We start from the raw sequence: 17632 nt of genomic DNA on the forward strand, positions 1-17632 counted from the left end.
AAAAAAACCAACAAGCTGAATCTTAAATTTTGGCACAAGAAGAATAAGATTAAATATAGAAACCATCTCCTAACTGGGAATAAATCTCTTGGAAGCACCTGTGAGAAGATTAGTGGTGGAATTCTAAGAAAGAGACAAGTATGGTCAAAAAAAAAAAAAAAAAGGCAGGGGAAAACTATATGCTGTTGGAACACACACTTTTGAATTTACATTTATAGCAACAAGCACTAGATAGGAAATTTGACCTGGACAGCAGGGCTACATGGGTTTATTTTTCTAATTATTTAAGTTTTCTTATGTATTTTTATATAAGCACCAAGGAACTTGAGAAGCTGCACACCCACAAGTAGCACGTATCTTATTTCAATCCTGGGGCATTTTTTCCCTTAAGGCCCATCTACCCCTTTTTGAAAAAAGATGACTTCTGACAGTATTCCAGGATTACTTCTCTCTACTATTGATCAGTGTGTGGCTGGCTTAGTTTACAAGCTCAATCTCACTGCAGAGTAATGTGGTTGAAAGTCAGATGCTGGTTGTGAAAGGGGAGGTGGAAGGGGTACAATAGCTAGAAGGGGTAACTTAGTAAGGAAAAAAATTAAGGGAGGGAGACAACACTTCGTACTAAGAAAGACTAAACACCACAAGAAATTGCAGGGGAAAAAATAAGAAAAAGGATAATCTCAGAAATGGATTGATTTTGTGGTCTACGTAGTTCAACTGATAGCAGGATCTTAAAGAAAAGCCTGATTTAGGAAATCATTTTTTCTGACATTGGCTGGACTGCTTGCATCCAGTAAGCAGAACACATTCTTCCAGTTTCTCAAAGCAATAAGATTTACAGCTTTAATTATATGGATTTGTTTTTGTTATACATATGTTCTCTTCCTGGTGTAGAAATATGAACAGAAGATTTTGCCTTAGAACTGTAAAAATATTTGTATCACCCGTCTATCCTGAGCTAAATTTATCTGATGTCTTCAACTACATCTGTTTTATTGATTTATTGTTGAAAGTGTTGAGAGTATCAACTGTTAGAAAAAAATGATACTAATTATTCCTCACAAAAAAACATGAATAAAAAGCCATTTTACAAGCATTAAGTCAAGTAATCAAACACGAATACAGGTATCACATGGAATAAATATACCTCAGTATTTGGTTGGAATTATGGTTGGATTATGCAGCAGGGGGAGGTAAGTGAAATTAACTTGAAGGGGCATGACCTGCACATTTTTTTTAAATTGAATTTGTTGCCCCAAGGCATTTATACTTTAATTCACTGTTTATGATTTTTAGAGACATTATCAATGCTTCATGGGGTTGGTACATAAACTAAACAGTATTTAAATAAAGTTATTATTGGTCTTCATACCAATAATACAAGAATACATTTATTTTAACATAGTAATCAAGTATAATGTTCACATGTTTTTAACATTCCTAAAAACCTGAGCTGGAGCCTTCAGTCATGGGCAATTTGCAGTGCCCTAAGGTAAGGTCAACCCTCAGACCCTGTCCTTCATAGTCCTGGGTCCATCTTCTTTATCCAGCACACAATAGATTTAACAGATTAAACTTACATTTTTAACCACATTGCTTTCTTCATCCAAGCACGCTTGGTACAAAGTTCTAAGCAGTAGCTCCATGTGTTGTGTTATGTGATCCTCTGTATGTAGCAATAACGTATACAGAAGCTCAGATGCTTTTATTCTTGTGCTTTCAACCCAGTCTGTTATATCATGACAGAGACCTGGAAGAATTTTGTAGAGGTTTCTTGACACAAGTTCCCGACAACCTAGTCCTGGTCGAGTCACTAGAAGAAACCACACACGCATGAAAAAACTATCAAAGGAAAAGCCAATGCATATTAAACGTTAGAAAAGTTTAAAGGCTCCAAGGTAAGAGTGATAGGTGTCTGCTTCAGCATGGAACAAAACCATTCCAAATGCTGCTGAGGAATTTACCCATGCAAGTTGCATTTCTTTAATACATGTTGCAGAATTTGAACTCCACGCAGCACACTGAAAATTTATTTATCTCTATTTATTACTGGATAGTGATTTAGATGACATGTTTTAAAAGTTTACAGAAGAGAAAGAGAACTTAAATGAATATGGGACATTACCCACTTTGGAGAACCCAGCTTAGTCATTTCCTTTTAATTTTTACAGCAACACGAATCCCATTAAAAAAACAATAAAGAAACAGAAGAAAGACTTTTTCATGCAAGCATTGTGGCATCACTTAATGAAATATAGTTTGGAGAGGGAAAGAAAGGTAGAAGTCACAAATAATACAGGGGACATGAACTGCAGTAAAACAGACAATGTCAATCATGCCCTCTAAAGGAAAAGGTAAAAAACATGTCTAGCAAATGTACAAGTCCCAGGACACTTGATTTTCAAAGTGCTATGTAATAGATCAGGCCAACCAAACTGATAGTGTTTTAAAAATCACAGCTATTACATATCTCTTCTAAGGCCTTTTCAGGAAAAGCAGCTCACTGATATGCCTCTTCCATCTGTCTGATTTTTATATTAAATAACACATTTCACAACGGTATGGGGATTTTTTTTTCTTTAGATTGAATTTAATTGGTAAAGACTTCATGGAAAGTGGGGTTTGGTTATGTTTTGTTTTTAAACAAAATCCTGAAGTGTTACAAAAACATATTCCCTACTTCAATAAAGGATGAAGACTTCCAGAGAACTAATAAAGTAACCTTCCCAACAAATGCTTACTGTCCTTCGTAATCATCCAATTTACTTCTTAGTTCATTTACAAATAACCGATACTCAGAAGCAATTGATCAATATTGCAAGCAACTATCAAACCTCCACTTCTGTACTTTACACATAAAACTATAACAGTGTTTTCCAAAGAACTGCAATAAACTTTTTAAGTGTCTCTTTCTACGGCCACATTTTTTTTCCCTTACACTGTATCTACTTATACAAACAAAATCGGATAAGTTGTTCTTTGAGAACCACTGTTTTATAATTGCCACTCACAATCTTCACACACTGTTTTAAGAAAGAGACATTATTCATTACGAGGTGTCAAAAACCACTGAATGTGCAAGTACATTTTTTTATTTCTGGTACAGTTCTGTAAATGCTCAGAAAGGAAATGGCTGAGCTGTCTCAGGATATTTTGCCGCATTGACCAATGTAACTACAAATGCTAAAAGGAAAACGGACTAAAGTGAATGGTCTGAAGAACACAAAAGGCTTACAAACATGGCTGTGAAATACCTACAGCAGGAAAAAAAATTAAATTCAAGCATTGGGACAAGAATTGCTGCTTCTTATGTCAACGAAGGACCACACTTCGGATTATGAAAACTGATAGTGAATAGCAAAAGGTCAAATAAAGAAATCAACTTGAGACAGTAAATACAGACTGGCATCCTATTTGACCTGAGGCAGAATTTTGTTTAAAGAATTCGGACCATCCTTTATCAGCAGTTCCTTCATTTCAGATGTTCAAATGCAGGCACTTATCCCTGTAGCTACTCCTGTCAAGGACTTCCCTGCTATAAACTGTCTGCACCTGTATCCTAAGGCAATATTCTAACAGCAACTGCTGCTGCTCAGTGGAGAGCTATTCAGTTGGTTGGACTACACCAGGTATGAGGTCTAACTCTGTTCTTCCTCTGACCTGCAGTATCTGTCATCATGAGATTAAAGCACAGTGGGGCTCGTATGTCAGGTCCATTAGCTTGACAGTTGGGACAAAGATAGTGTAGTAAAAGGTACTATAAACTCACAGTTGTAAAAAGATATTCCAGTATATTAAGTAAATCGCAAGAAAAGGCAATAAAGTGTTAAAATACATCATTATCATATTAAAAAAAACCCCCAACATTGAATGTTTGTGAAGGGGAAACAAGGGGAAGGACACACCCATTCATATACAGTCTGTGGTAGGTCACCACAAATTATTACTTAAAACTAAGGTATACAAGTGTCTCTCATAAAGCTTTGTATCTGTGAGATTAAACAGCCAGTCATCCTTTCCTCTCATTGTTCTTCTCCTCTACCACATAAAGCCTGACCAATAATGAGACACACAGTTTAGAAGTAAAGATAAACAGCAGGAAATGGTATCTTAAAGTCACTGTTAACTTGGGACTCAAGTCCAAAATTATCAGGTCATTTCTTTAAATATATATATATATAAAAACCTGAAGAATAATTTATTATATATTATACACCTGTGTATGTGTGTGCATGCACATGATACGTTCAAGCCTTAATTCCATCATTCTAGCAAGCAAGATGCGTAAAACGTCAATTGAATCCAGGGCTGGAATGTTGCCTGAATTTGTGAAGTGTATTTATTGTGCTTAGTAGATTATTTCCAGAAGTACATATAATTTAATTATGAAGTAATTGATAATGTCCCTTTCAAAAAAAGAACCCAAACCCAAAAAACCCCAGCAAACAAAACCATGTACACAAAAAACCCAACACCTAGAGAAAACTGAAGAACAGTATTAGCAATACAAATGTTAACAACTGTTTCAAGGACTAGTATATGAAGCCTTTTATGACCTTCACTATCTCATGATCATTGCAAAATAACTGACTGGTGCTTAGACACTCAACTCCATCAGTTAAAAAATTCCCCGACTGCCAAAAAAAAGAAATATGTTTCTGCCGTCACTAGTTGAAGTAAAACCATTCTTCACCATTTACAAACCCCTGAGGTAATATTATACATAAAATAAGGAGGAAAGAAAAAAAAAAAAAAAAAAGGAAAGGATAACAGATCAACTCGCCTGTCTTCAAAGCTAAACAGTTCTGTCAAACCAGTCACCATTATGAAGTGCTTCCCCTTCCATTCAAGCATTACTGAGTAAAACAACTTCGGGGGCGGGGGGGGGGAAGAAGTGTAATTTCAAAGAAGAAAGGACTCCGGAACCCACTGTCATGGAAAGGATTTTGCTGCTGGGTATTCTGTGATGTGATTGTCACGTAGGCACAAGTCAAGCATGAACCTGTGCTTTCACACCAGAAGTTATTTTTTTCTGTTAAATATGAGTTTAGAAATCAATAAATGACCCATTTAAAGCCTCTCTCACCAACACCCATACTCATATTTTTAAACATTAACTTTAAGAACCTGAGACAGGAAACAAGCTTCAAGCTACTGCAAACCTAACATTCTAAAGCTACCTATAAAGCATATGGTACTTAAAAGCAATCTACACTTGCTGCATATCTTGGGAGTTTTGTGTATAATAAAGGAAATTATTGTTTCTGTTCCCATGTTCTTCATGTACACTCGCAGATTTTAGTTAGCATCCTAGTGTCTCAAAGAAGCCTGAAATAATTTCACTGCAAATTTTTCTTCCATGGCAATTCTGCAGATCATTAATTTTGTCTAGTTCTTGTTATTCAAGGACACAGCTCACAAATTCTTTCATCCTGCCTTTCTTTCTCGTTGTCTTTATGCCCATTCTCCACGTGGCTGCTGGCTAATGTAGAACTTCCTACTGCTTCTGCACCACTGCTTTAATTTTTTTTGCAGCAGAGGCATTTTCATTTACTCTTTCTCCAAAATGCATTTTCAGATTAATGGAAAAAATGAATATAGTTACTGAACAAATGTTTTTGAAATTTAATATAAGTAATTCAAATTGTTTATATACATACATTTTATATATTCTATTTTGATATACACATGCTACCCCTATACATTAACTAATATTACATCTTGTAATGAGTATTACATATCCTGCTCTGCTGTCATTACTGCACTGCAGCTCTTGGGGATTATTCAGGAACTAAAAAACACTTTCAGTACACCACCTACCTCCTTTGGGATAATGAGATGGTGAAACACTAAAATCCATCTTATCCTTTAGATCTTCTTCATTCTCTTTCTCCCACTGCAAGCCTATCTTTTCCCAGTAAGTCCAAGCCAGTTTCCTAGACATAAAATAGAAGAGTTTTATACCATCATGCCCCAAAAAGGAAAACATTTTAAAATCAGACTTCCAGAAAACGTGACTTCTTAAATTCAGCTGGAAGGATGGGAAGCATTCCTGCCCTTTAACCTAGGTGTATTAACTTGAGAGTTTATGATGCTTTTGTACTCAGTGGACAGAAGTCACCTCTTCCAAAGGATAATTCTGTCTCTGTCTACTCCCCCATCTTCATCTCTTTCATACTTACTTGGATGTAGCTGTCCTGGTTTCGGCTGGGATAAAGTTTTCTTCTTAGTAGCTGATAGTGCTGTGTTTTGGATTTAGAATGAGAATAATGTTGATAACATACTGACGTTTCAGTTGTTGCTAAGTAGTGCTTACCCTAAACCAAGGACTTCTCAGTTTCCCATGCTCTGCCAGTGAGAAGGTACACAAGGAGCCAGGAGGGAGCTGACCTGAACTAGCCAAAGGGATATAGGACGTCATGCGCAGTATATAAAATGCAGGGAGTTGGATGAGGGCTGCCTATTGCTGCTTGGGGACTGACTGGGTATGGGTTAGCAGGTGGTGAGCAACTGTATTGTGTGTCACTTGGTTTTGTTTTTTTGGTTTTTTCCCTTGGGTTTTATTCCTCTCTCTTTCTGCCCCCTTTTAGTTACATTTTTTTGTTGTTGTTATTATCATTACAATAATATTTTACTTTATTTCAATTATTAAATTGTTCTTCTCTCAACCCATGAGTTTTACCTTTTTCTAATTCTCCTCCCCATCCTACCAGGCACAGAGCACAGGGAGCAAGCGGCTGCCTCATACTGAGTTTGCTGGCTGGGGTTAAACCACAACAGTAGCATGAAAGGGCAATACAGCAAAAAAGTTACTTAAGAAAATGCTATTGTTTGGGGTTGAAGAAAAATCAAACAAACAAGAGTGGGGTGTTTTTTTTTTTCCTCCAAGGAATATATCTGTGAACATACAAACACTTGTACATACAACTACTCCTTAGGGGGCAGAAAAAAAAGAGAAAAGGAAAAAAGGTGTTCTGCTTACCCATTTTCAGGAATTTCATCAGTAAAGCTACCAAGTAACAAAGGGATCAATTTGTGGAAATATGAGTATCTATCTCGTAGATGCAACAACCATTCTCCAATGACAGTTGTTACAGCATGTCGAACCTACATGGATACAAAAGGACTATTTTAAACATGTCAAGAAAATACCAGAAAAATTAAAAGATAGTATTTGATTTTGGCATGTAAGACTTGGTAAAGTGCATCAGTAGTCTCAGAAGAAATTAGAAGAACTCAGAATTTCCTCACTTGCAGCAAGCACCTTAAGTAACAGACAAGGTATCATGCTCCCTCTTGTGTTCTCACTCTGGCTTAGTTGAGTACTTGCTGCACAAAACCACATCTCCAAGAAGACGACGAGATACAGACCTAACTCAGAAAACTCTATAAATTCTCATGGTTAAATCTCTCTGAAAATGTAAAAAATGTCAATTTCTCTGGATTTTAAAGCTTTCCAAGCACATCTCCAGAAGGCAGTTGCCTTTGATCACTATAACAAAAACCTAGAGTTAAATAATGTGACTATACCCATTCAAAAAATGTAAATATTTTAGTTATGATTAAGTTGCACATTTTAAAATTACTGCCTTAATAATACCCTGTTTGTTTAGCATCTGAAAAGGCCGTAGAATGAAGTCCCAGAGACATTTTACAGAAGAATTTAAGATAGAATTGAAGACAGGCATTAAAACAAAAAGGTGCCTACAAACTTCAACAGCCTGCAGGATTAGACAGTGGCTGAATAGGTTACCAGCCTTGGTTTTCGATAGCTTTCGATAGTTGACAAAGCCTGTACATGGCATATTTACATATCTGAATTGAATGAATGAAAGCTGAAAATTAGAGGGTGGGGTGGTGAGAGAGGGAGGGAAATATGAAAAAAAACCACTCTAAAATATTTGAAATAAATCCAGGGAGGAAAAAAAGGAAAAAAAAAAAAAAAAAAAAGGCATACCTTGGGAATCTCATCAAGTAACCTCTGGGCCAGATGAGACACAACATCATCCACAGACTTTCCATTTCCAAACTGTATCACTGCTCCAGTAGCCTGAATTACATCCACACGAACTCTGTAGTGCTGATGCGAAATTGTTTGCATTAGCGGTTTTATGAGAGATTCTGATTGCATATGGAAGTGCTCTGTTAGGGCAGAGAGACAGAAACTTCAAATGTACCTTTCTCTACATGGGTGACATCTTGAGCAACCTGATTTCTGTAACACTGTGAGCAGCAGTCCGATTAACGCCACTGTGTTTAGGTAGCAGGCAGATTGAACCTTACGCCATATTAGAGCTGAACACTAGCCCACATGCACTCCTGCCACTATTACCCACATGTTCTAAGTGCTCAGCATCCCTGGCATGGTTCAACAAATCATCCAAGGCCTGCAAAGTACACCTGTGAGGATGTGTGCAACTTCTCTCGTGGTTGTATCCCTGCACGCTCCTCCCGGTCCCCGCCGCGGCCCTGTCCCCCCAGCAGCCTGCAGGCCCACAGCAGCCCAAGGCTCCCCTGCCCTGCCTGGCCCCAGGCCCCACCTGGCACGGCCTGGGCGCAGGCCACGGCGCACCTGCAGCTCTCACGCCTGACCTCGGCATAGTGGTCGAGGAGGGTGGCCTGGAGGATGCGGATCACATCGGTGAGGTAGGGCCCCACGGAGGCCCCGCAGCGCTGCAGCAGGACCCCCAGGAGCTGGACGAGGCCGAGGCGCAGCTCCTCGCTGGGCTCAGAGCCCTGCGGCGGGCAGAGGCGCTGGGCCAGGGCCGGCAGGAGGACGGGCAGCGCCTCGCCCGGCCGGTCGCCGTAGCTGAGCCCGTGGCGGAGGAGCTGGAGGGCGAGCTCCCGGCACCGCTCCGCCGCGTCCCCCACCACGCAGCGCGCCAGCGGCCGCACCAGCTGCGCCCCGAAAACCTCCTGCACCGCGGCCCCCGAGAGCGGCCGCCCCTGCAGCTCGGCCCGGATGGCCTCCAGCGCCCGCAGGCGCGCCGCCCGGCCGCAGTCGGGCTCCTGCAGGCAGCTCAGGGGCCGAGTCAGGGCCTGCGCCACCTCGGCCGCCTCAACCGCAGCCGCCATGCTTCACCGTCGCCACGGAAATACGGCGGCGTTGCTAAAGACGCGTGAGGCTTTTACGACGGCGGGCGGAGCGCTTTGCGGCGCGGCCGAGCCGGTGCCGCGCTTTGCCGTCCGGCGCGCGGCGGGGGACAGCCCCGCTCCACCGCCCTGAGGGGACAGCCCGCGCCCCGCAGCGAAGCACCGAGGAGGCAGGGCGGTAGTTTCAGCAGGTACGGTAGCTACCGCCAGCAGAGGGACCCGTTATTCGTATCACCCGGCGACAAAACGTGCAAACGTGAGAGAAAGCCCCGGGAGGCCGTAGGTAGTGGAAGGCCTGAGGGGAGAGGCCAGGCCAGCCGGGCGGTGCCCCCCAGGGCGGCACAGCTGCTGCGGACCGGGCTGGCACCGCCTGGAGGCTTCCACGGGTCACATGCTGCTTGCATCACTTCGGGGTTTACTCCACAGGGGTCAATACTGCAGTGGCAGTAAGTCACTGGTTTCTGTAATGGCATTATACAATTTTTAGCACTCATTTGTATTGGTTAATATGTATTTATAGTGTGTTCATGTTGTATTTATGTGCACTTTATGCAACACAACATTTTGCGTGCCATTCTGGTGACCTTGCAATCAGCACACATCAAGCCAAAAGGGCTGTCAGGGTCTTCTTCCTGACTAATTGTACTTAATTTAAAGTGCAATAAACTACAGAACTAATCCAAATTACCCTTTTAAAATACCCTTGTGTTTAGCAGCAAGGACTTTTATTCTCTTGTTACGCTCTTCCTAGCTTGACTGTGAACCTTTGGGGTCCTTAATTCACCTTCTATTCTGTGGGAACCATGAGTGTGGATTCCCTGGGAACAGAGGAAATAGGAACGTGCGCTGGAGCATTCCTGATGGTGCGCTGGCACCTGGCCCGGCAAATGCGCTGGCCCGTAGCCGAGTCCCAGCTACAGCCACGCTCCTCAGGGGCCTTGCAGAGAGGTGCTGCTGGGTGCGATGGCTTTGCTCTAAGTACCCAAGGGATGAAGCTGGTGAGCCCGAGTTGCCCGAGTGGTCGGATGCAATGGGCCTGATGGCTCATGGGCCATGTTCCTGCCTTGGCTCTGCAGCCCCTCCATCATGGCCAGGCTGGCTTCTGTGGCCGGGCCACCTCTCACAGCCGGCCCATCCTCTGTGCCCCGGCCATGTCTCACGGCCAGCCCATCCTTTGGCCCGGCCACCTCACCGGCAGCCTGTCCTTTGTGACCCTGGCTGTTGGCCTTCACGGCCAGGCTGTCCTTCCTGGCAGGCCACCTCTCCTGCCCCTGCCGCCCTTTGTGGCGAGGCACACGCCGCATGGCCAGGCCGTTCTCGGCGTGGGGCAGCCGTGCCGTGCCGTGCCATGCCGTGCGGCTCCGTGCCGCCTCTCCCTCGGAGGCGGCGGGGAGGCCGCGCCCGCCGGTGACTGACGGCGGCGGCACTTCCTGCGGGCGAGCGGCGGCGGGGCCGGAGCCTTCGTGCGGGAGCGGTGGGGAGAGGGGGGAGGCTCCCCGTCGGCGCCCCGCGGTCCCGGCCGAGCGGCGAGGGGAGGAGGCGGCGGCGGCTGCAGTGCGGATACCGGCGGGGGAGCCCCTTCCTCCGCCTCCACCGCTGGGGAAGGAGAGAGGAGCCGCCGCCGCTCAGCCGGCTCCAGCCACACAGGTATTTACCGGCGCCCTGCGTCTCCCGGCGGCCCCGCGCTCCCTCCGGCGCTCCCCGGCAGCGCTGGCCGGGGGCAGGGAAGGGCCGATCCGCCAGCCCGGGCCCGGGGGATGCGCTGCCTCGGGCCCCGGGGGACGCCCGGCCGGGCCCGGGGACGCCTCCTCGGCTCTCCCCCGCCTCCCAGGGCCTGCCCCGCTGCCCTTCGCCCCGCTCAGCCTCTGCCGCCTCCGGGGTTCCGGTGTCCCGGCAGGGGCGGCTGGGAGGCCGGTGTAAAAGCTGCCCTCGCTGTTGTTAGTTTGTAATGGGGCGGTCGTATGCTCGCCTGGGGAAATAAAGAGGGGTTGGGGGTTGTTTCCCTCCCCGGTTACCAAACTGCCCCCTCCTCTCCATCCCCGGGACCGGGAAGGGTGGTTTGCAGTGAAAGGGGGAGATGTTGGCATTTTCCTAAATCCTGCTTTTGTGGGAAACAGGGTTTCTAGTGGCGGCAGGGGGGTAGGGGAAGTCCCCGAGGGAATACAAAAGTAAAGCTTTATGCCGTCATTTAATAGCTGTCTTTGAAACTCATGGCTTTGTGTGATTAATTGCACCGTTTTTTCCAAAGGTTGACCGCCATCTAGCAGTTAAAATGCCCTTTTTGTACTTACTAGTATGTTGGTCACAACAATGACACATTTCAGCATTTCCATGTACAACCCCAGAACATTAAAATGTTCAGAATTGATAGCTCTTGAATAGGCAACAGGCAACGTTAAAACGTCTTTCCTCTTCAGATCTCTCTGACAAAGGATTTGGGAACTGTCTTTTGTCTTGCACCATTTTCTTACCTAGGTCTGTTTTCTGTTTACAAGCTTGAAGATGGCTGCTGCTTCTTCCTGCAATGTGGAAGAAGATGAGAGCCTGAAGGGGTGTGAACTCTATGTTCAGAAGCACAACATCCAACAGATTTTAAAAGAGTGCATTGTAAACCTTTGCATAGCAAAGCCAGACCGACCCATGAAGTTCCTCAGAGAACACTTTGAAAAATTAGAAAAGGTCAGTAATTTTCAGGTGACTTACAATTTTCCATTTTTAAACTGAAAAGGACTATTTTAAAAGTTTCAAATATTTTGGTACATTTTTCCTTTTTCAATTTTAAATTATCAGGCTACTGTTAAAAAACAGGCTGTTAGAAGAAAAAACCCCAACCATTTGTTTGCTGACATCTACTGTAATATTGGCTAGCTATTGTATAGAATTTTTTGTGCATAACACCAAGGTTAAAATTTCTTTGTCAAACTGCACTTGTTAAAAATAACCCGAAGAGTTATGAGCATACATTGCGTTATGATGCATGGTATCCTTAAATTTTTTATTCTATGTGAAAAACGAAAGCAAAAGGTGCTGTTCCCTGTTTATTCCAGTGTCAGGTGATACGGTTTTCCCTTCCCCTAAAAGTGAACAAAATGAGGGAACCAGCAAGTTCTCAAGATCATTGAACCGTTTGCTGTTTAATGTACTGCTGTCGCCTGTCTGCATTGCTTATTCCAGGATCCTCCAACTAGAAATGCACTTAGACTTCATACGCTGTGACTGCCTTCAAAAGCAGCATAGAGGGGGAAATATTTTAGAACGTTCCCAGACAAATTCTTACTAAAGCCTATGGGTATCTTTTGGAGGAAGAGCATGTTATGTGAGCACAACTTTTCTCTGGGGTTGGGAGGGATTCCTCCAGAAAGTCCTCAGTCTACCAGAGACTTTATTTATGTACTTAGTTTTAGAAGAGGATTATTTGATTTTTTTTAAAGGAAACGTCTAAATTTTGTAGTCTTAAGATGTAAGTTTTATGTAGTTTTTTCCTTCTAGAGGCAGAATTCTGTAAGGAGATAGCGAGAACAATAATAACTAGTGAATAAATGATAGACCTGATATATTACAGGTGATACAAGCATTTTAAATGTCTCGTCCACTTTTCAGATAAAGTTTTGCATAAGTGAGTATATGCTAAATTTGTATAGCTTTAAAAAAATGCAAACATTGCATTCTGTTGGAAGCCCAAAAAAAAGCTCTGGAACATCAGACAAGGGTAGGAAATAAAAGATTGGGTTTTGATTGTAATGCTTACTATTAAAAAAAATAATCTTAGTTCTGCATATTCTAAACTTCTGAGAGCCAAGGCCCATTTCAAGAGAATAAAATCTGTTGAATTTCCTTTATTGTGTTATGAACTGTTATCCATCTGGATCTATGTAATTCTGGACTTCTTGGCAAGAAGGAGGAACGATGGTTTTGCAAAAAATATTAAAATACGCTGTAGTATTTTGGAATGTTCTCCATAGCTAGTGGAATTACTTGAGTTGTTGTACTGGAGGAGTTTGGCTTTCTTGATCTAAACACAGTACACAGAATTGAGACAGGAAGGCAGTTCCTGCCATTGAGTAATGATGTATTCTTCCACGTAATCTACTGTTACTCCCTAAAGAACAGCAGATACAAGAATTCTGTAGCAGGATATTGAACAGGATGCAAATGCAGAAGCTGATGGATATTGCTTGTCTCAAAACAAAAGATGGTTTAGGAAGGCATTGAATTCAGTGAATGTTATGCTTAGCATGGAAGGAAAAAAATCTTGCCACTGACTCTCTAGAGCAGCCTTGGAGCTAAGCCTGCTGAATCTAAAGGCTTTAGGATGCTTCTGGAGATTTCCAGCACTGTTATTCTTGTTCCTATAGCAATTGAACTTCCTTTCCCAACCACCTCTGAGGACTTTCTTGAGATGAGTTGCACTGTGCTGTAGGATAGTATTTTGACTTGGTTGGTTGCATAATAACAGTTGAATGAAGGCTTGTAATGATAGAGAAATCATTTCAATAAGTTTTATTGTGTTTTTAGAAGACACTTGTCATACATAGGTACTTTGAAGAATCCTAATGGAATTCTGAATGTAGCAATTGCCCATTAGAATTTTATATGTGAATGAGCAATACACTGATGTGTCACATTTGCTATTAGCTCGTTTAATTTTGGTGCTGGGTGGGGAGAGGAGTGAAAATCTTTGGGTTTAAACACGATTGTCTAAACAAAGTCATGCATTTTGCCACCGAAGTGTGGTATTTTGGGATTATTCTTCAAACTCAATAAAATAGACAACATGTTCCACTGAAGAGAGTGGTAAAATAACAGTTTTTCTGTCAAAAAATCATGTGGGCATTTTAGAGAGATGAAGTGTGGGATATTTTTTATGTGGTTAAAAAGAGCTTATGGAAAACATGTAGAGCTTGATCCATATCATTGTACTGGAGCTACCTCAGAAGTGAATACAAGAAAAAATTTGTTTCGTTTTGCTAATTCTTAGCTACATTTCATAAAATCAACGCAGTAAAGCAAGATTTTTTTTATCATATGCAAGATCAGACCAGATCATAAATGCTTTTCACCTTACTTCTGATGACATCAGAGTTAGGCCCATTGCCTTCAGCCTACATCTGTACTGCTAAATGAAAAAAGGCCAGGGACTCACCCCTGACCATATGACACTAACTGCCCCCAAATATAATTCTTAGGTCTAATGCGTCTAGGAGCAGGTTTGTTTTGGCAGGAATCAGTATGAGCAGCTCAGAGCAGAGCCAGGGAATGAGCTAATAGTTGAGGGATGTGGACTGTCTTGGGTTAGTATTCAGGTCCATAGCTGGGCCATTTTTTATTTCAAAGTATAGACATGGCCTGAGAGGGCTGTAAAGTGAGAAAATGAATAAATACTTACGAATAAAGTGCTAGAGGTTGAGGTTTGATGTTTGATTCTGCAGTCATCGTTTTCAGCTGGAGAAGTGCCAAGGTTAGATAGAAACGCCTTATACCTTTTGAAGTTTGAAGCTTATTTGTATCAAGTACAGTATTAAAAAACGTAACTCTGAAAATAATTGTACAAGAACTTTAATAGATATTTTTTCTGTTCACTTAATTCTGGCAGGACCTGCTTGTCTTAAGATGCCAATAATTGCTGGGAATCAGCCTAAGTTTTTATGTTCTAAAGTTTGCAAGTCGGTTTTCATATGCTGTGACCTACAAACTTCAAGATGATATCCTCTGATCACGTTAACAGTTACTTTGTAAAAAGCTCTAACATTCCGTTGAGCACAGAAAAGAGTGGAAAACAGTTTAGATACCTGAGATTTTAAAAATTATGTAACACTTTCGTTTGAATAATTTGTTTTCTATTTCCCTGTGACTCTATAGGACCTCTTGTTGGTGGATGGGATGAGGAAAACCTTTCCCTTAGGGGTATTAATTGACTTTCTTAGGGTGGAGGAATAGATGTTAGCTAATAAAATGTGGCATTATTATAACAGCTATAGTTAGGTCCTGTTTACTTGAGAACTAAAAAAGGCATAGCCGAAGAAACAGGGAACCTGTCTTTTATCTCTGGTTCTTACCATATGTAAAAAAGTTAATTACTAAGGAATTACAGGCAAAGCCTTGTATTTTCAGCTACACCAAGACTGCAAAACTTTTGTTAGCATCAGGCTGTTTAGTGCTGTGATTATATGATCAGAGGTGGAGTTGTCTTGCCAGGCTAAGCTAGACTGTTGTTCAGCAGAAAAAAATTATAATAAAGAGTAGAACTAAGTAAGAAAATGGCACAGAAGAAGGGGAAGCAGCAGGAACCTGCAGAATATATTTAGGCATTACCAAGTACTTTGCTGAAGTCATTTTGCATGTAGTGTATTTCAGAGCAATGGCTTTGCTGGCTGAACCAGGTGTTTTTTGTTGATGCCTTTTGGACCTGACCTCTCTTCTGGTCCCTGCTATTGCCCTGTGCACATACAGGAAATACTGTCTTGCACGTAGTGAACTTACTCTCTTGAGTTGCTGTGGATTGGCAGTAGTTTTATGGATCCAGACTGATGCTGCATGTCTTAAGGTACCATACAGAAAGAGAGTTTTAGAAAAATCTGGATTCTGCCATCTGTAATTAAATAAAGCAGAATGAGATTATCTGCGTAGCTCCACCTACTGATATTAGACAGTATTGCATACAGACCTGCTCAGAAACGTCATGGCGTGTCACAGGTTTGCTGTAAACTAGCACTAAAAAGAAAGCATGTAGTAAACTACAAATTCATTACCGTTACTAAAATACAGTTTATTTATTTATAATAAAGAGGTTTAAAACCAAAGGTATTTGAGCATCAAAATTTGAACACCATGCTTTTCTTCTGCAATGGTAGTCTCTTGCAGTATTTACATTTTCTCACAGCAAGAAATTTTTCAATCACTTCCACCAGAACCTGTGCAAAACAATGAAATTCATTCGTATAAATACAACTGAGTATAACTCATTCCTTTAAGATAAGCTGGGGAGAGGTTATGGATTTGAAGGAAAATCCTACGGAGGAAAAACTATTGAAAAAATGCATTAACTAAGCAGTTTGATAAAGACTAGTAAGACAAATACTTTTGTATCTTTCAAAGCTTGCAAAGCAATTTGGCAGTATCTGCTTGGTGGTCAGAAATGTTGCTAAAGCATGTGGGAACATACCTGAGCTACCCGAGACGCTGATAGCAATGCAGTGGTGGGAGCACTGGCTGTCCTTGCTGTGTGACTGTGGTTCTGAGTAGGCTTGGGTGGCCTCTGCTCCTGCCATTCCTCTGATATCAGTACCAGAGAGAGCTGGATGAAAATCAGCTCAGGTCAGACCTCTGTGGTTGCTGTAGTTGGCCACAGGCAGTGTTATTAGAGGTGACAGTTTTCTTGGAACAGGTAAAGGAAAAACTGCGTGAATTTATAGGACACTTCAGCAAACTTCCCTTAAAACAGGAGGTTTAGGAAGGGTGGAGGATAAAGGGGATAAGAGCAGAAAGAGAAAAAAAGTTTTTTCCTAAAATAAATATGATTATAAATGAAGCCATGCTCTTACGAGCTTATGCAGAACATGTTAGAGGATTGCTGAGCTCCCTGTTTACTTTGTGTGTCTACAGGTGTGAGTAGCTTTCCCAGTCTCAAAGTCAAAAACTCATGAAAATGGAGTGCAGTGATGGAATGAGAAGGGAAGTCTGTCTGGATGTCCTCTTTGTTTTGCATCTCCAGCTATCATGTTTTACATTCATCAGGATACTTAATCCATGTTAATCTTTAAGCATCTAAGTGGCTTTAAGGAAACAGGTTCATACTTAGCTTTAAACACATGAATGAAATACCTTGCCAAATTTGTGTAAAGTTAAAAATGGTGCTGGGTCAGGCACTGTTTGACAGCAGGTTTCACTAGATCACAGCAGACTTTGGGAAAGAAAATTCTTGATACTAATGGGCCTTTTCAGCTAGAAGCAGGTACATACACATATTTGTCCACAGCTGCCTGCAGCCTTTTATAGGCTCCCAAAGAGATGTAGAGGCCCTCAAGCCTTATTTTACCAATCAGTTTTTGAAAAAAGAGTTTGCCCGGGCTTAAATCCTGTCCGTTGGAGTCTGTGGCTGCAGAACTGGCTGAGTACCTACCCCCCTGCTTGTCTGCAGCTCAGCAAATCCTTCGCTAATCTTTTTGAGAGGCTGGTTAGATTATGTAGCAACTCTGCTCAGGCAAGGTAAAACTCCAGATTCAGGGATTGTGAGTGTTTTGAGGCTGTACTCCTGCAATTCCTTCTCATTCTCTCTGTTTTACAGTTGTCAGAGCTTTGGGCATGGCACTCTTGACAGCTACCGACCCTTCCCATTGCAACCGATTGCTTAGCGAAGGTGAGGCAGTAGCTTTTCTGGAAGGCACTAAATTATGTTCAAAGTTATTTCCTTTTATTTTCTTTCAGTTGTAGGGTGTGACTCGAGGAGCAGAGATTGTTAAGCTTTTTCTGTCTTCCCACAATAATTATTTTAAAACGAGGGGCATGCCAAATAGGAATGATAACAAGGAGAAAGACTATA

At 42.1% G+C, this 17632-nt stretch overlaps 2 protein-coding genes across 7 annotated transcripts in view; one reads left to right on the forward strand and one right to left on the reverse strand.

The window, feature by feature from the left end:
- DNAAF5 (dynein axonemal assembly factor 5) overlaps positions 1 to 9105 on the reverse strand; it is a 31266-nt gene extending 22161 nt beyond the window's left edge. For 2 of the 3 annotated variants that reach the window (XM_005438222.4, XM_055708724.1), the window contains exons 1-5: positions 8541 to 9104; positions 7958 to 8142; positions 6983 to 7107; positions 5821 to 5936; positions 1581 to 1813 (exon numbers count right to left, since the gene is read on the reverse strand). In XM_005438222.4, the coding sequence (XP_005438279.2) occupies positions 1581 to 1813; positions 5821 to 5936; positions 6983 to 7107; positions 7958 to 8142; positions 8541 to 9075 (1194 nt within the window). In that variant the 5' untranslated portion in view covers positions 9076 to 9104. Of the gene's footprint in view, positions 1 to 1580; positions 1814 to 5820; positions 5937 to 6982; positions 7108 to 7957; positions 8143 to 8540 lie in introns of all 3 variants that reach the window. The other variant, XM_055708725.1, reaches the window with a different exon arrangement.
- A 37-nt stretch (positions 9106 to 9142) lies between these two features.
- PRKAR1B (protein kinase cAMP-dependent type I regulatory subunit beta) overlaps positions 9143 to 17632 on the forward strand; it is a 100823-nt gene continuing 92333 nt past the window's right edge. The window contains exons 1-2 of one of the 4 annotated variants that reach the window (XM_027803937.2): positions 9143 to 9284; positions 11589 to 11772. In XM_027803937.2, coding sequence (XP_027659738.1) covers positions 11596 to 11772 — 177 coding nt within the window. In that variant the 5' untranslated portion in view covers positions 9143 to 9284; positions 11589 to 11595. Of the gene's footprint in view, positions 9285 to 10311; positions 10741 to 10925; positions 11035 to 11568; positions 11773 to 17632 lie in introns of those variants that run through there. The other 3 variants (XM_055708726.1, XM_055708727.1, XM_027803938.2) reach the window with 3 other exon arrangements.

This window comes from Falco cherrug, chromosome 4 (genome assembly GCF_023634085.1).
Source record: "Falco cherrug isolate bFalChe1 chromosome 4, bFalChe1.pri, whole genome shotgun sequence".
Lineage (NCBI taxonomy): Eukaryota > Metazoa > Chordata > Aves > Falconiformes > Falconidae > Falco > Falco cherrug.